A 15040-nucleotide genomic window follows, 5' to 3' on the forward strand; every position below is an offset into this window, starting at 1 on the left:
CCAGGAAAGGCCTTATGTGCTTTGATCATGAACTGCTTTTTTATCTTTACACAATAGATTTAACGTTATCTATGAATGCAGTGATGAACTGATGATGATTTTTAGAAGGATCCTGAGCCAACTTTACATCATTGTCAGTTTTTAAATGCTGATCTTCCTGAAGATTCCTTCTGGCTGTTGATTGATTATCAAAGTGGTAACAAACAATAATTAACTATTTTGATTAGTAGGGATGGAGCTGAATCCATCGACCGTATTTCTAAAGGCACAAATAGTGGGCTTCATGAATTTTTTATTCATATATATTTATACATTTATTTGTACTGGTCTAATGCTTTTCCTAATGTGAGTGTTGTGGGTAAAATGTGCTCTGCTGTGCAAGCTTGTGCTGACATTTGGAAATTTAGAGATGAGGGGGAAGAATAAAAAGTGTCTCATCTAAGTGCAGCAATAATAAAAGACCAATTTGTAGCTGTTCTCGCTGCATTATGATAGCGATTGTGAGTATCAGACACAGGAAACAGAATGGATTATGTTGATTATGATTCTGGCAAAGTTGCAGTGCCATTAAATTCAAAATAACATGAGTAGCGCTGCTCATTGTAACAGGAATATTAGTCTGATCTTAGCATTTGGCTGTAAGTCATGTAATTCAGCCTAAAGCCTGCTTCAGTCTAAAATTGTTGGTAGCATAGTCCTTAGGTCTAACATTTTTGTAATTATCTGAGATTGCATTTACATTTAAGAAATTTGCATAACCTGTTGGAGGACTTTCCTTTCGTTATGGCTAGATTGTTTGGTAGTTCTGTTGGCTTACAACTAACAGCTAATGAGTTGTTAGCTACTTTTTAGTAGGGATGCACCAATACCAATACCATGTGCGTGTACTCGTACTCAGTATTCATTAAAGTGTTCCGATACTACAGAACCGATGTGTGACAGGAGCTTAATTTTCCTGCAGTGTGTTTGTGAAAGTTAAAATATCAAAACAATATGTTGCACTAAGAGTAGTTTTATATTACTAAAAAACACAAAGTGCAGTTGTATTTGGGTTGAATATGCCTAAAGAAAATAAAATGTGTTTAATTGTAAGAACTGTAATGGCCTTGATTAATACTCGGTATTGGCAAGTACTAAAAGGTAAGTACTTGTACTTGTACTCGGTTTAAGAAAATGTGCTATCGGTGTATCCCTATTTTTAGCTAACAACTCATTAGCTATAACATCCTTACAAGGATTTCAACAGCAAAATAGAAGTTAATGTGTACACTGAGTCTTTTTATTTTGAACCCTCGGCCAACAGCCTCACACAATTTCTTTCTAGTGCAGTTCGCTACACATCAAACCAAGGTGGTAACGTGTGCAAAAGTAAATACACCTTAGGCAAACAAATATGCTGATATCTTATATGCACAATCACTGTTTGCAGTTAACTGCCCCACATACGCCAAAATCATCAACATACCCATGTCCTGTCCATGCAAGTAAACACACACCGCCCATCTTAGTGGAACGAAAAGCTTTTTGCAAGCTTTTCATTGTAGTCAAACCAGTGTAAACATGAACCAATAATACATTCAAGTGCTCAATATTAGTAGTTTGCTCTTTTTCTTTTTTCTTACTTATCCTGACTGAAGATTTTGATGCCTATTATCAATTTTATTTGTATATTGACAGGCACATATGCCCACCCCTTCAAATTGATTGTCAGAAATTCCATTTGATATTACTCAGTTTTTCCAGTCCTCTGTTGCCTTTGTCTTAACTTTGAAATATGCTGGCATATATTTTGCATTTGTTTCACCACATGATATGATTTATGTTTTATGATGATCATTTAATGATAATGATTAAATGGCAATCTTAATCATTTGAAAATTATTTTTATGTTCACATTTTCTCTACTGATTCAACTTTTTGGAAACTTTAAAGCAGTCAGTAACAACTACAGCCAACCTCAGGATTTCTGTGGTGTTAAAGAGCATTTTTAATAATATGCGGGATAAAAAAGTATGTTTTACACTGTGTAAAACCTCTACCATAACCCTGTAATCACACAGCCTAGTTTATTCACTTCAAACCAGCCAGTGGATATATGTCTGACACACTTCTTTTTAAAGAAATACTGCTTCAGATTTGCTTCACCGGTTATTGGAAACCCAGTTTTGAGACTTGATGGACTCAGATTTAATAGATTTTGATAAAGCAAAATTATAGCACAGCTGCCTCTATTCATATCATATAATTCCGTTGAAAATGAAACCTTACTTTTGAAGAGAATCTGCTTATTTTCCTGATAAGATACAATCTTGTGTCCTTGTCCCAACAGAGTTTGCAACATAAATCATCCTATCTCTCTGAGCTAAGCATGACCCACTCCCACCCAACAGTATACACACCCCTACATCTAGACTGAGCCACAACACTGATCCCTCCCAACCAGAGTCAGAGTTGAGACGTGTGCCTGCCCCTCTAAAGTCAGACCCAGACAGTAGCCTGCAGTCTGTCCACACTTCTCTTCCAGTTATTTATTTATAGCAGCTTGCTCCCAAGAGGGACAAAGTAATTGAAACCAAATGTGTTGCCAGGAATGTTATGGGGAAGTGGGGCAGGCAGACCACTCACCCCTTTTTCTCTCTTACTTTACACAAAGATTGTCGAAAAAGTACTGGGATTTAGAGCAAAGAGCCTTGAAAATCACTTCTGCAGCAATTTAATTTCTGAATGAAGAAGAAAGTTCTAACTTCTCAGCTCACAACAAATTAATTAATTTAACTGCCTCGGTCTCAGACTCTGCATTTGTGAAGTGGTAATAACACATAGTTCTTCTTCTTTTTCATTTTTTTTTATTGGTAGGCCAGTGAGCACCAAGTGAGGAAAATTATGAAAATGACTTTTTTCACTTTGCAAACTAAATAGAGACTTCACTTCAGTTTGGTCCACATTTTGAAGCTCGCAGCAATCAGAGCTCAGCCCACCTCCCGCCCACCACAGCCGCACCAACAATCACAGTTAATGAGCAGTCACAACAAGGCAGTGAAACCACACTTACCATCTTTTCTTTCTCTTTTTCCTTCTTGTGTCTTTTTCCTTTCTTTACTTCCTCACTCTCCTTCCCTTCTGGGCTCCTGGTGAGCTCTGCTAAAAGTCGAAGTGTGTCAGGCAGATAAAAATGGAACTGAGTTGCTCCTAAGAAGCTACATGAGGCCTTTACTGACCAACTCAAAGTCAAGCAGCCACCTCTCTCTGTCTCTCCCCTCCCCTCTCCCTTGTCCGCCTGTCAGCTTTTCCAATAACAGACCGCTGCCCGCCTCTTTTGGCCAAGCCCCCGAGCTGTGAGCCGTTTCCTGAACGTTTGGTGGACTCCTGTGACCCTCCTCTTTCTTTTCCTTTTTTTCCTTTTTTTAAAGCTGCTCCACTGTGGAGTGTCTTGTTGCTCCAGCCTTCTGTCTCTGAGCTGCAGCCCTGCCTTCTTACCAGATTTAGAACACATGTGGGCTTCGGGTTTGAAGTTTAAAGAGGCGGGACTTGCCTGAGAGTGTTATGTTGTCATGACGACCCCTCCTTCTTTAGGCCCAGAGTGTTGTCGCCACTGTGCTTTGTGAGAAAATACGAAGTTTTGAGACTTTTGTGTACATGTATTTTGTGACACTTGGCACAGTTAGGGTAAAGATGGGAGAAGGGAAAAGCAACAGATTTCTCTCATACTAACGCACAGCTGTTTTAGCATGTTATTGTCGTTGACCTGTGAGTTTGTCTGCAGACCGATATTGCGATACTGTAGACAGGTGAGAAAGATTCAAGGTTTGTGTTGTCCATCTAGTGAATTCTGAGTAATTGAGCCTATATGATCATTTTCATAAAGGTCATAGCGAGGGGTTTAAAGATTAACAGATAAAAATGTAAACCCAATTTCAACATTAATAAAGAATTACACATATGTGGACCTCTGGGTTAAAGAAACTGTGACATTGAGCAGTCCATGGGCCTTTTCTTCTCATAAAATCGGGTTTATTAAGGCTTTGCTGCTGATTCTACAGAGAGTAAACCAAGGCCAAAGCCCTCTCAGATCCAGCAGAGAAACTCAAGTATCCACCCTCAGTTTTATTGTGAGGTGAGCACAAAATTCATCCGACAACCAAGGCTGATACAGCTTACAATACTGTATAAAACACTATCTGGGAATTATTTCTATTTCAATGTACAAGAAGAAAGATAAATTGGGTGAAAATTTAATTGAAGCGAGAATCAAATATATATTTTCCTGTGCTATGAAATACCAAAAAATCTTGTGATTCCCTGTTCATTTATTCAATTCATATATTTGCTGGTAGCTAATATAGACATGTATGTCTGTATCTGACAACTACTAAAGCCAACTGTTCTGCCTTCATCATGGAAAGGCATGTTGCCTGGAGGCCAGAATTTGGAGGAATTTAATGGCCGCTCAGTTCAACTAATAAGAAATAACAAGATAAAGAAGATCTGGATTTATTCTTTGAGGAGCATAGTGGAAGCGCAGCACTGTGGATGATGGAATAGTTACGTTTCAGCTCAGAGAATCAGATTTGTGCTCAGTGGATTGAAGGGCCAAGGTAACTAGTTTATACAGTGGTTGTTACAGGACTGTATGTTCACATACTTAGTGAGTAACACACCCTGGAATAATTTTGTGAGGTGCCAATGCAGCTACTTGAAGATTACACACCATCTCAAAGATTTAAAGTTTTAGGAATAACTATAGTCAATGCCAACATAATAGAGTAGAGGATCACCACCAACATTAACTTTCTTTTACACGTAGTTGTTTTATAAACTTTCTCTTGAGGCAGCTGGGTTTAACAAATGTACCGCTGCCGCAGTTCGTCAAAGATGGATTGATACTCTACTTCTCTTGCTAACGGCTAGCATCGTGACTGAATCCTCAACACAGACAAATGTACCATGAAAACTTAAATTCCTCAAGTTTACAATGTTCATAAGTCAGTCCACAGCTGCAGGTTCCAAAATATTTACAATCTGCACTGTGCATAAGTAATTTCACTTCAAAGCAGTTTGGTTCAGTTCAAACAAACTCCTCTCTATTTGCCCTGTGGCGTAGTTAATTTAAGCTGGTCTGAGATCTGTTTATCAGTGACCTCAGCAGACACTGCCACAACATCCAGAGCAGAGAACACTGCTCTTTTTCTAATGATTTAGAAGCCTAACTTCATTTTATCGTTGATGGTTTTATTCATTTATGTTTGGCTCAGTTGCGCGTAACGACTGCCTGAGATGCTACAAATTTAGAACACAGGTTTCTGTTTTACTCAAACTTTAAAGGCGTTGCCTTTTTTTTGAACAACCGTCTTAGGTGCCATAGAGTTAAGCTTCTTCCACACAAACATGGGTATCTAATACAAATGCGGTGCTTTCGTCTTTCATCCAATTGCAAAAAAAAAAATTTAACCAAAATTACACCATGGTTAAAGATATAGAAATATTCTGTATAGAGTTGTCATGTGGACTTGGTATCCAGAGTTTTTGGCCCACCCTGTCAGATTGTGTGGCTTGGTTTGCTTGAGTATGTTGTCTTTGTTTACATGGAAACGGCAGACAAAGATTATCATTTATCTCATTATCTATTCATTCTGCTAAATGACATTAAGTCCAAGCAAACATACGATCAGAATCATAATGAAGTATCTTATTCATAAGAAGAACAAGGAGTCCTGTGTCAGATACATGGCCCACACAACTGAACAGGGCACTCTGAGATGGCCTAAGTCCACGAGAGAAGTGGGGCTGTTGCTGCTGCTTTAAAGGCACAACTTCACACCAAATATCGATTAGGTGTTTTATTATTCACTTTCTATGGAGCTGATTGATGAATAAAAAATGTGAAATTAATTTTTGGGTCTATTTGTGCAGTGCTCTGCAGTGCTTTTTTAGCAACATGCTCTGGATGGAAACATCACAGCTCTACAGCTTCAGGAAATTTAAGTATCTCAGATCTCGACAGCATGCATGTGTGAGTGCACATGGCAGACAGGCAGCGTGTGAGTTGAGGAGAAATAGAGTGAGCGATTTAGAGAATGCAAATTCCTCTCCTCCACTTTAATGTTCTGTGGCCTGACAGCGAGGGAGGAAAAAGCCTCACAAAGCTTCTCCCACAAAGCTCCACTTTCTTTTCTCTCCTCTTCCTCTTCCTCCGTCTCCTCACAGCCACACTGATCCCATTCTCTCTGCCCGCTTGTTTGTGGCGAGACTGATTTTGTAGGTTAGGGGAATACTTTGTGCTTTGATGTTACATCCAGAAAATTCACAGAGCAGTGCTTTGATAAGAAAAAGCAAGGTGCTCTATTATTAAAAGAGGTTAAAAATCCATCCATATGCCCAAGAAACAGGTTAAACTGCAGATACATTCACCCCACCAACACTAGTTTTTACCCCCGCCTTATTCATATTTTTGTTTTTCTCAAAGTCCCTCATAAGCCACAATGAAAATGCAGCCACTGTGTCTCAGAAGTGCTGCTTAGAAAAATAAAAAGAACAATAGGAATCATTGTCTAAGAGGCGTGACAAGTCCTGAATCTTAAGCGGGCAGCTTGGATGAAGGCCGCAGAGACCTGGGGAGCCTCTCTGTTGTCCCTGAGCTGAGGCTAGACCTCCACTTGATGATGTATAAATCAATGAATAAAATGGGAAACCCTTAATAAGCTTCTGGTAAAGAGAGGAGGAACACAGCGACGTTCCGTCTAATAATGAAGATGTAGTGAAGGCAAATATGCAGGGGAGGGGAAGGCAAACGATCTCATGCAGATTTTTAAACAAGAGCAATGGAGGAGACAGAAGAGCATTACATCGGGTGAGTACATGCTGTAGCAAGGCAGATTCAAGGTAAAAACAATTCTGAAAACGAATTGCTACTTTTGAAAAAAATCTTCTCGCCCACGGTTTGATATTGGGAATAAAAAATAGGTTGGGTCATGTTAGATGTTTTACCGGAAACCTCAACAATTTCTGTAATTTGATATTCTAAATTGATGCTTATGGCTTCAAATGCTTGAACACGACATACAAAATTTGTTCGTACAGGTGTGCGTTTGATATACTGTGTCACGTCACTATGAAGCCTCATAGGGCCTCATGTTAGTTTAATCAGATCACACGTCCTTTCTGCCCTCCCGTCCTTAATTTTGTCCAAACAGCACGCTTTATAACCAGAGTAGCTTTTATTCATTCGGCCTGCCTGTCCTCACCACATCGCTCCTTTATCCATTTCAGTTCAAATCTGCCTGGTCTCCTCCTACGTTAACCATGTTTTTTGTCTTTCATATTGTTTTTATTCAAATGCAATGAATTGTTAGTCTGTGGTGTAATAAGGTCTCTCCCTGAGGGTCTGTTCACACATCCTTGCTGATAGGAGCATAAATGGACAGCACTAAGTACATCCATTCACACCTGGCATCACAATATGTCCTGAGTGACCACTTGTGTCCAGCTCATGGATGCAAATAAAGACGTAGCCTATCTCACACAGCAATCTGCCAGCAGAGCGACCAACTGGACATCATATCACATCAACATATGATATGATGACATATCATTAATCAGACATTACCACATTTCAGATTCATCTGATGCACAATTATCGGAGCTTTTCTTTCTCACATTCCAATAAGTTATCCATCAGATCTAACACGACAATAGTAAAAGGAGGTAAAATAACATTTTTGATGTTGCAGAGCTCAGTGTCAGCTCAGTGCAAACTAAGGCTTTTGAACTGTAGCTTTCATTCTGGACCAATCTTTGATGAAGAGCTTGAAAAACAGCAAACTGCGATAACACCTCCATGGCTTGTGTGCCCCTGCAATGCTCAACACTTGATCTGACGCTCCACGTTAAGATCTGTTGTTTTTCATGTGTTACACCAGTTCAGAGGAACACAAAATGATGCAGCTTACTAAATATTTGAGGGAAGCTGAGCTCTGGCTATGCGTTTAGGGCTGCTTTGTTCACTTTTGCTCAGTTCCAACGCTCCTCAGCTGGTGTAATACAGACAATCTGAAGCTTTTATTATTCTGTCATTTATTCTACACTCTGGCAGTTTTTCTGTTATGCCCTTTCAAATATGGTCACAATGCCCAGACTTCACCATAGATGACGTTTCAAGTGTTTTCAAAAGGATTTTTCTGTTTTAGAAATGATCAGGAAAGAAATTAGGAAGGCTGCATCCATTAGTTCTGATGAGCAGAGATATGTTTGGCTCCTCTCTAAAGATTTATGGCAAGGCACATTAAAAAGTGACTCACAGGTCCAACAGGAGAGGGCTAATGGCTGTAAAAATTCTTAAAGACCAGCAGGAGGTTTTTTGTGAATGATACATGCTGTGATTTTGAATTCTGCTTTTGCAGAATGTATTTTCACAAAACAGAAGAGCGAGACTATATCCAAGTGGAAACTCCACTGCTTGCATGAGGTCATGTCAGGTGAGTGAGAGGTTCTTCATTGTGGCCCAGGAAAAATTTGCAAATATACAGTTAGAAAAATGTGAGTAGAAACGTTCCAAACCACCTCTAAATATGATCTGTGAAATTGGATCTGAATGTGCCCCCAATCTGTCCTGAGTTCATTCACACCACTGTCTATCACTGTCCACTTGTAATCAGATTAGCCAGGATGCCTGTTGACACAAAACGCGAACAACCCCTGACGGTACAGCCAAGTTCAATGAAAGATCTGTCTACTCACATCTGCTCTCATTTCCTTGTGTTTTAGCTTTTTATCCTGCCGCACTTTGTCACCTCTGTTGTCCCACACTATCAAACTCAAACTTCTGTCTGCTCCAGTCTGAACTCTCTTTTGTTGCATAATTCTCCCTCCACACTGACTTTCCCACCTCCACCCCATCTCCTCTCTTTCCTGACAATAAATGTCAGGTTCTGCCAAGCGTTTGTGATCTCTGGATGGTCTTTGTTATGCTTCCTCAGATTGTTTCAGTACATCCCTTGAGCAAAATCAGACACAAATGTATGCCAGGCTAAATCTAAAACAGTGTTCTGACTCAGCTACTTTTGAGGTACTGTAAAATCCCTTTGGAGAGTTGCACTGTGTGTAATAGCCCTTGTGAACAGTGACACAGGATCACTGCAGCGAGCTTAAGAAGTTTGAACTTTTCACTTTCTCACTACCTGCATCACAGTGACTGTGTTCTTTTTACAAGTAATTAGTCCAATTGATTATGTTCCATTTAGACGCTCCCCTGTAAACCGTCGCAGATGGTGTTTGACAGAGTCGAGATTGTGCACATACACAGATTAAGTTCTGCATGAGAACACGAGAACCAAGAAACCAGAAATATTCAAAAGATTGGAAACTGGCTGCTCAATCAATCATTTTCAGTCCAGTCCAAAACATTTTCTTTGTTGGGCCACTTAACTCTGACCTATGAATCATTCAAGCAGAAAAAAGGCTCCTAACTGAAGGGATGAATCAGTGTTGTGTCTACACATGACAGGCAACTTAGCAAAAAACAGTTTTGAATTGTATCTTGAGGCACTTTGTTACTAGCAGCCTGTCACAAAGACACATAATTTGCTCCCATTTCTTGAGTTGCATCAATGAATGAAGGCCTAAAGAAGTATGTCCTTCTGGGGGTTTATACACCAAGCAAAGAACTGGCCATTGTTTACATCTGGAGCATCAGTGGACTTCTGTCTCTCTTGTATTTTTTTCCATTTTTGTCAATGCCCCATCATGTCTTTTTTATCAGCAAATACAGTGTGTTCATATGGAGCAAATAACTTAAGATCAATTGACAACCATGACTGCTGCTGTGTATGACAGAAATGAAAAGCAGAAAGTACATGCTTTTTGACAATTATTATCTTTTCATTTAAATCTATATGATGATCTGTATTACTGTATTACACACACACAACTGCCCCCTTCTGCACTTGAGAGCTATGTTTTCCTGTGAAGGCACAGACTGAACATCCTTTTTGGCAGTTGGCTTTTCAGTGTATTCATGTGCTAGTTTGTTTGTTCATGGACCTGGTTCTTTGAATGGGTTTAGTGTATAAGAGACCTGAGAAAGAGGGAAAACAATCCCACAAACATCTAAAAGATGCATCTGGACCTTCAATTGATCCATCTACTGTTGGGCCAAGCCTCATCAGAAATGGTCTCCATGGAAGGGTGGCTGTCAAGAAGCCATTCTTAAGGCAGGGAAACAGGGAGAATAGTCTGAGCTATGCCAAAATGACATAAGAAATGGACTGAAAATCAGTGACAGCGGGTCTTATGGAGGGATGAATCCTCCCCAGAGACCGGACCGCAACATTGTTGAAGCAGTGTGGGATCATCTTAACAGAGAATGGAACAAAAGGCAGCCGACATCCAAAGAAGAGCTTTGGGATGTCCTTCAAGAAGCCTGGAGAACTATTCCTGAAGACTACTTAAAGAAATGACAGAAAGCTTGTCTAAGAGGGTTTCGACTGTGCTTGAAGAATGGAACTTTCACACTCTTTAGAATTTAACATACTGTTATTTTTATGCCTGTAAAACTGCACACTGGAGTTTTGGTAATTTCTCCCCACTATAAACTGCCATTGGTGTGGGTTTAGTCACAACTTACCCCCATATTTCACTTGTAAAGTACCTACATCAAAACTAATTTCTTAGTGCCCCCATGTTAAAGTAAAAAAGTAAGTAGTACATAGAATATAGGGTTAAAGAAGATACGTGTCATCCTCTTATTTCCCTAAAACCCTGCTTCTTTCAAGGGGATTCAGTCTGAGGTTACTGAGCTAAACGCCTGTGCTGCTTATGCTTCACCTTTTTCATGTTTTATTAATCCAGAATTAAATTAGATTATTTCTGCTTCTGTCTGTGTACATTTATTCCTGTGTAAATTTTTTCCTGTCAGGGTATAAAGATAAGAGAACAGCCTCTTGGTTTGCTATGTGGCCTTTGTTCAGACAGGAGAGGATGCTGACCTTACAAGTCACTCTGTTTTGTATGCCCATTATTCATGGATCTATAAGCCTTAGCTCTCATCTGTCAGTTTTCCCCTCCAGGTATGTCTCTGGACATCATTCTCACAGTGACACATGTGAATGCTGTTGTTTTTATTATTTTCTTGTGTGAATCTCAAATAAGTCAGATAAATCCCATAACCAAACCCCTCTCGGCCTGAGTGTCTGGATCATTTCAAGCCAGATTCTCTCTTTGTGGGAAAACAGCCAATTACAAGCCCAGACTGGCCCGGCAATGGCGTTTTAGAGCTGGTCCCAGCACAGGCAACCATGTGTCAAAGACGTCATTATAAATAAACACGTTTATTTGCAGCCGCAAGTAGAACGGAATTGTACCCTGTTTTGTTTACTTTGTCTTCCACCTCCAGCTGTGAGCCCTGATTCTTATTTCTACATTAAAAACAGACTGTGCTATTTCAAACAGTGCTGTGATAAAACTGCGAACACAAATTCATCAAAAACACCACATTTGCCTCATTTTTCCCTCACCGCCTTATTGTGATATCTAAAAGATGAGATGTTGTGAGATCGTAGAGTGATATAAAGAAAAAAAAAAGAGGAAACACTAAAATGGAGGAATTATAAAATGGTCTCTTTTGAGGCCTTTAGTTTTATCGCTTAATCTTTTTTTGCTCTCGATTCCAAGGAGAATGTTTATTTTAGAGGAAAATCCATAGCTCTGTTTGGAATGGAAATCATTACCTCATATTCCTCGCTCTGTATATTTAACGCCCTTAAACTAATTATTTTTATAAACAAGGAGATTCCAAGTCCTGCAGTGACATGCTTCTCAAACTCACTTGGAAAATATTTTGCAAATGCAGAGGTGTAAAGATGGGATGCCTGGCCTCTTGGCTTCCACTTTTTCACTCCCCATAAAAACATGCTGAGCTCAGGGCAGTACAGACTGAGAAGTGACGATAACATCCCAAACTTAGAGGCTCCTGCAGAGTTTCAGACCTCTCGAAGGTCATGAAGCTGTTTTTCTTTTTGAAAGTTATGAATGCTCTCCTCCACACAGACTAAGATGGATGTATGCAAAATACGTCATATTCCAAGATGTTCCGAGTCAGTGTCGCAAGCTATATAAGCTATACAAGGCTGCTGGATAAAAAGACTGTGGAGAAGAGAAAACTCACATGGAATTAGCTTTGGAGCATAGAGTCAAACAGATTGAGTTTCATCTTCAAAGCCACCTATGATGTCCTGTACTGTTCCATCCATCCATCCATTTTCTATACCGTCAATCCGTTAATCGGGTAGCGGGTGGGCTGGAGCCTATCCCAGCAGTCATCGGGCGAAAGGCGGGGTACACCCTGGACAGGTCGCCAGTCCATCACAGGGCCACACATAGAGACATACGAGACAAACAACCATGCACACTCACACTCACTCCTAAGGACAATTTAGAGTCACCAATTAACCTAACATGCATGTTTTTGGACGGTGGGAGGAAGCCGGAGAACCCGGAGAGAACCTGTACTGTTCCACAAGCCTAAATATGTGTTTGCCCCACCAGCAACACTCAAGCACATCCTGGTCTGCTGCAGGACTAGCCCAATTCAGCGAAGATATACCTGATTTCACACTCAGGTGCTGAAGTGCTTGATAATCGGACTTCTAATAATAATAATCTGAGTGCCATAAATGCCCAACCCTTCAACAATCAGGCAGTACTCCCTCAACCCTACTAATCCTTCATTTGAAAGGAAGAAAAGTCAAAACTTAGGTTCACTTAATGCAGACTGGGACTGATTAATACAAAGTAAAGACTAACCTTTTCATTCAAAATCACAACAACCACTATGCGACCAGACTAGGTTCTCTGATACAATGCTTGCCAGCTTGCTTACATCATCAACTTGACAATCTACTGGATGAAGCCTTTGAGCACAATAAACTATGATACTCCAATCTCGCAGCAAAAGCAGAGGACTGGAAGGTGATGGTGCATCCAGTTGAGGTGGGGTGAAGCGCTATGTACCCAGGACTACAGCAAAAGAACTCAAGGAAGTAGGCATCATTAGTCAGCCCCACAGAAGAACACTAAACAAATTGGCCAACACTGATGGAGGTAGTAGTCATTAGTCATAGATGAAAAGAAACGACACCAAGGGAACAACCTATGCTTTTATTGGTGATGACGTACTATTCCAAACCTGGAACCTGACCTCAATAACAAAGCTTGTATAATTGTAGCTACCTTAGTCCACAGCACAAAACCTTATACTTTCACAGAAAATAATTCTTACAAAGACTTTGTTTTCCTAACTCATGTCTTTTTTAAATACAGAGTTTATGGCATCAACATTAGATGACTTGCTAAGCCATGGTGTGAACATTCAACATCTCGCGTTGAGAGAACATTGATGAACAGGCAGTAACATGCAGAAATATAGAGCAATATGCAGCTGCCACGTCTTTTTTCCCCACTAATTTGAGGAAATCATAAAAACTGAAACGTGATTTGAAGCAGTGTGTGACACATCTTTAATGAAAACATTCGGGAGTCCAAATCAGGTTAGGGTGCCTTTTTGACGAGTGTTGCCAAGGTCATGCAAAAATCCTCAGAAGTCAGATACACCAAAGCCATAAAGACAATCTGTCAATGGACAAAGAAATCTGTGCAGGACAATCGACTGAAATATCACAGGCACTAAAATAATCACCTAACTGAAAACAGGTGTGAGGGAGAAAAAAGAAGCAAAACCAACTGGTAGATGCACAGGGAAAATATTTGAAACGTCTTATTGAAATGGATAACATTTAAAAGAATTTCATTAAAAGATGGATGCTGCCTAAATGCGTAAGTGGGGAGTTCTCCCTTTTCTCGTATCCAATACTTCTTTAATTTTCTAACTTTCTCAATGCTGCTGACACGGCTCCAAAATTAAAGCAGTTAAATGAGCCAGTCAATTCCGCCGTTTAATTTTCTTCTCACCCCCTCGTGCTCATTTCCCTCTTAATTAGTCACTTTGAAAGTCACCTCGTCGGAGAACAAAGACTTGATTGGCAAACTGTCACAACAGTCCACAGCTCACCTGGAGGTGGGGGTGATGGAAAGTAATGAAAGGGGGACAGTGTCAGTGGTTAGAAAAGTTAGCTTGCTGCAGAATTATTATTCCCAATGCCTGTGACAATGACAAGATTCAATGATTGATTTAAAAAATCTTACCTGCTTTAAACTTTATATATGCTTATCATCCTCATCTCAAGCTTCATTGACAGAGGCTTTGCTATATTTCCAGTATCCTTCTTTGCCAGGGGACACGCCTTTTTTTGTCAGAGGAACTAAACACACTGGAATCACAGACAACTATCAACGAAAGTGTCATCTGCCACCAGTGGATACATATACACAAAGTTGAATTCCAACTCTGCCACTTTCCTTCAAATTTGTCCATACAAAATACAACCAACTTTTTTCCCAGAAATTGTGGTTTTTTTACTCAGGATTTCAGCTTTGTCACAGCTACACAGAAACTGCTCCTATCCATTCATGAAAAATGCTGCTCAGTGCGGCATAAACTGTCTCACTGTGTTGCATTTTGCAGGACAGCACCAGTAAAGTTTCCCCCCATGCATTTTTAATGTGCCTCAACCGCATTTCAGCTGGATGTGCAATTTAAGCATAAATGTTCAGCAATCATTATAGGGTGAATGCCATGAATGTGTCAGAGAGCAGCCATCTAAAAGCATTCTCACTTCCAGCTCGTCACATTCCTTTTACAACTTTAAAACACTAGACAGAACACTTATCCCTTCTGCAACAAACTCCTCCATTTTCTTAGTTATCACTTAGCTGTCCTGAGATAATGACCCAGAGAACATTTAGATCCTTGGCGCTTCTCAAAGTCAAGGACAATGACTTGAAGGGAACCCTTCCAAGGCTTTCCAAATTGAATGTCTCTTAGAAATTTGTAAAACTTAACAGAACAGTGATGATGGTCACCTGAATTACACTTACACAAATGGTTGAAAAAGCAACATGGTACTGTTGGTAACTGCTAGTTGTCTAATTT

General features: G+C 40.0%; 1 protein-coding gene across 2 annotated transcripts in view; it reads right to left on the reverse strand.

The window, feature by feature from the left end:
* sgcd (sarcoglycan, delta (dystrophin-associated glycoprotein)) overlaps nucleotides 1-15040 on the reverse strand; it is a 326284-nt gene that overhangs the window by 148001 nt on the left and 163243 nt on the right. Inside the window, exon 1 of one of the 2 annotated variants that reach the window (XM_072375720.1) lies at nucleotides 3053-3568. The exons of the other annotated variant lie outside the window; for it this stretch is intronic. Coding sequence (XP_072231821.1) covers nucleotides 3053-3055 — 3 coding nt within the window. The 5' untranslated portion in view covers nucleotides 3056-3568. Of the gene's footprint in view, nucleotides 1-3052; nucleotides 3569-15040 lie in introns of those variants that run through there. 2 annotated transcript variants of the gene reach the window in all.

The sequence above is a fragment of the Leuresthes tenuis genome, unplaced genomic scaffold, assembly GCF_036924035.1.
Source record: "Leuresthes tenuis unplaced genomic scaffold, fLeuTen1.0.hap1 SCAF_21, whole genome shotgun sequence".
Lineage (NCBI taxonomy): Eukaryota > Metazoa > Chordata > Actinopteri > Atheriniformes > Atherinopsidae > Leuresthes > Leuresthes tenuis.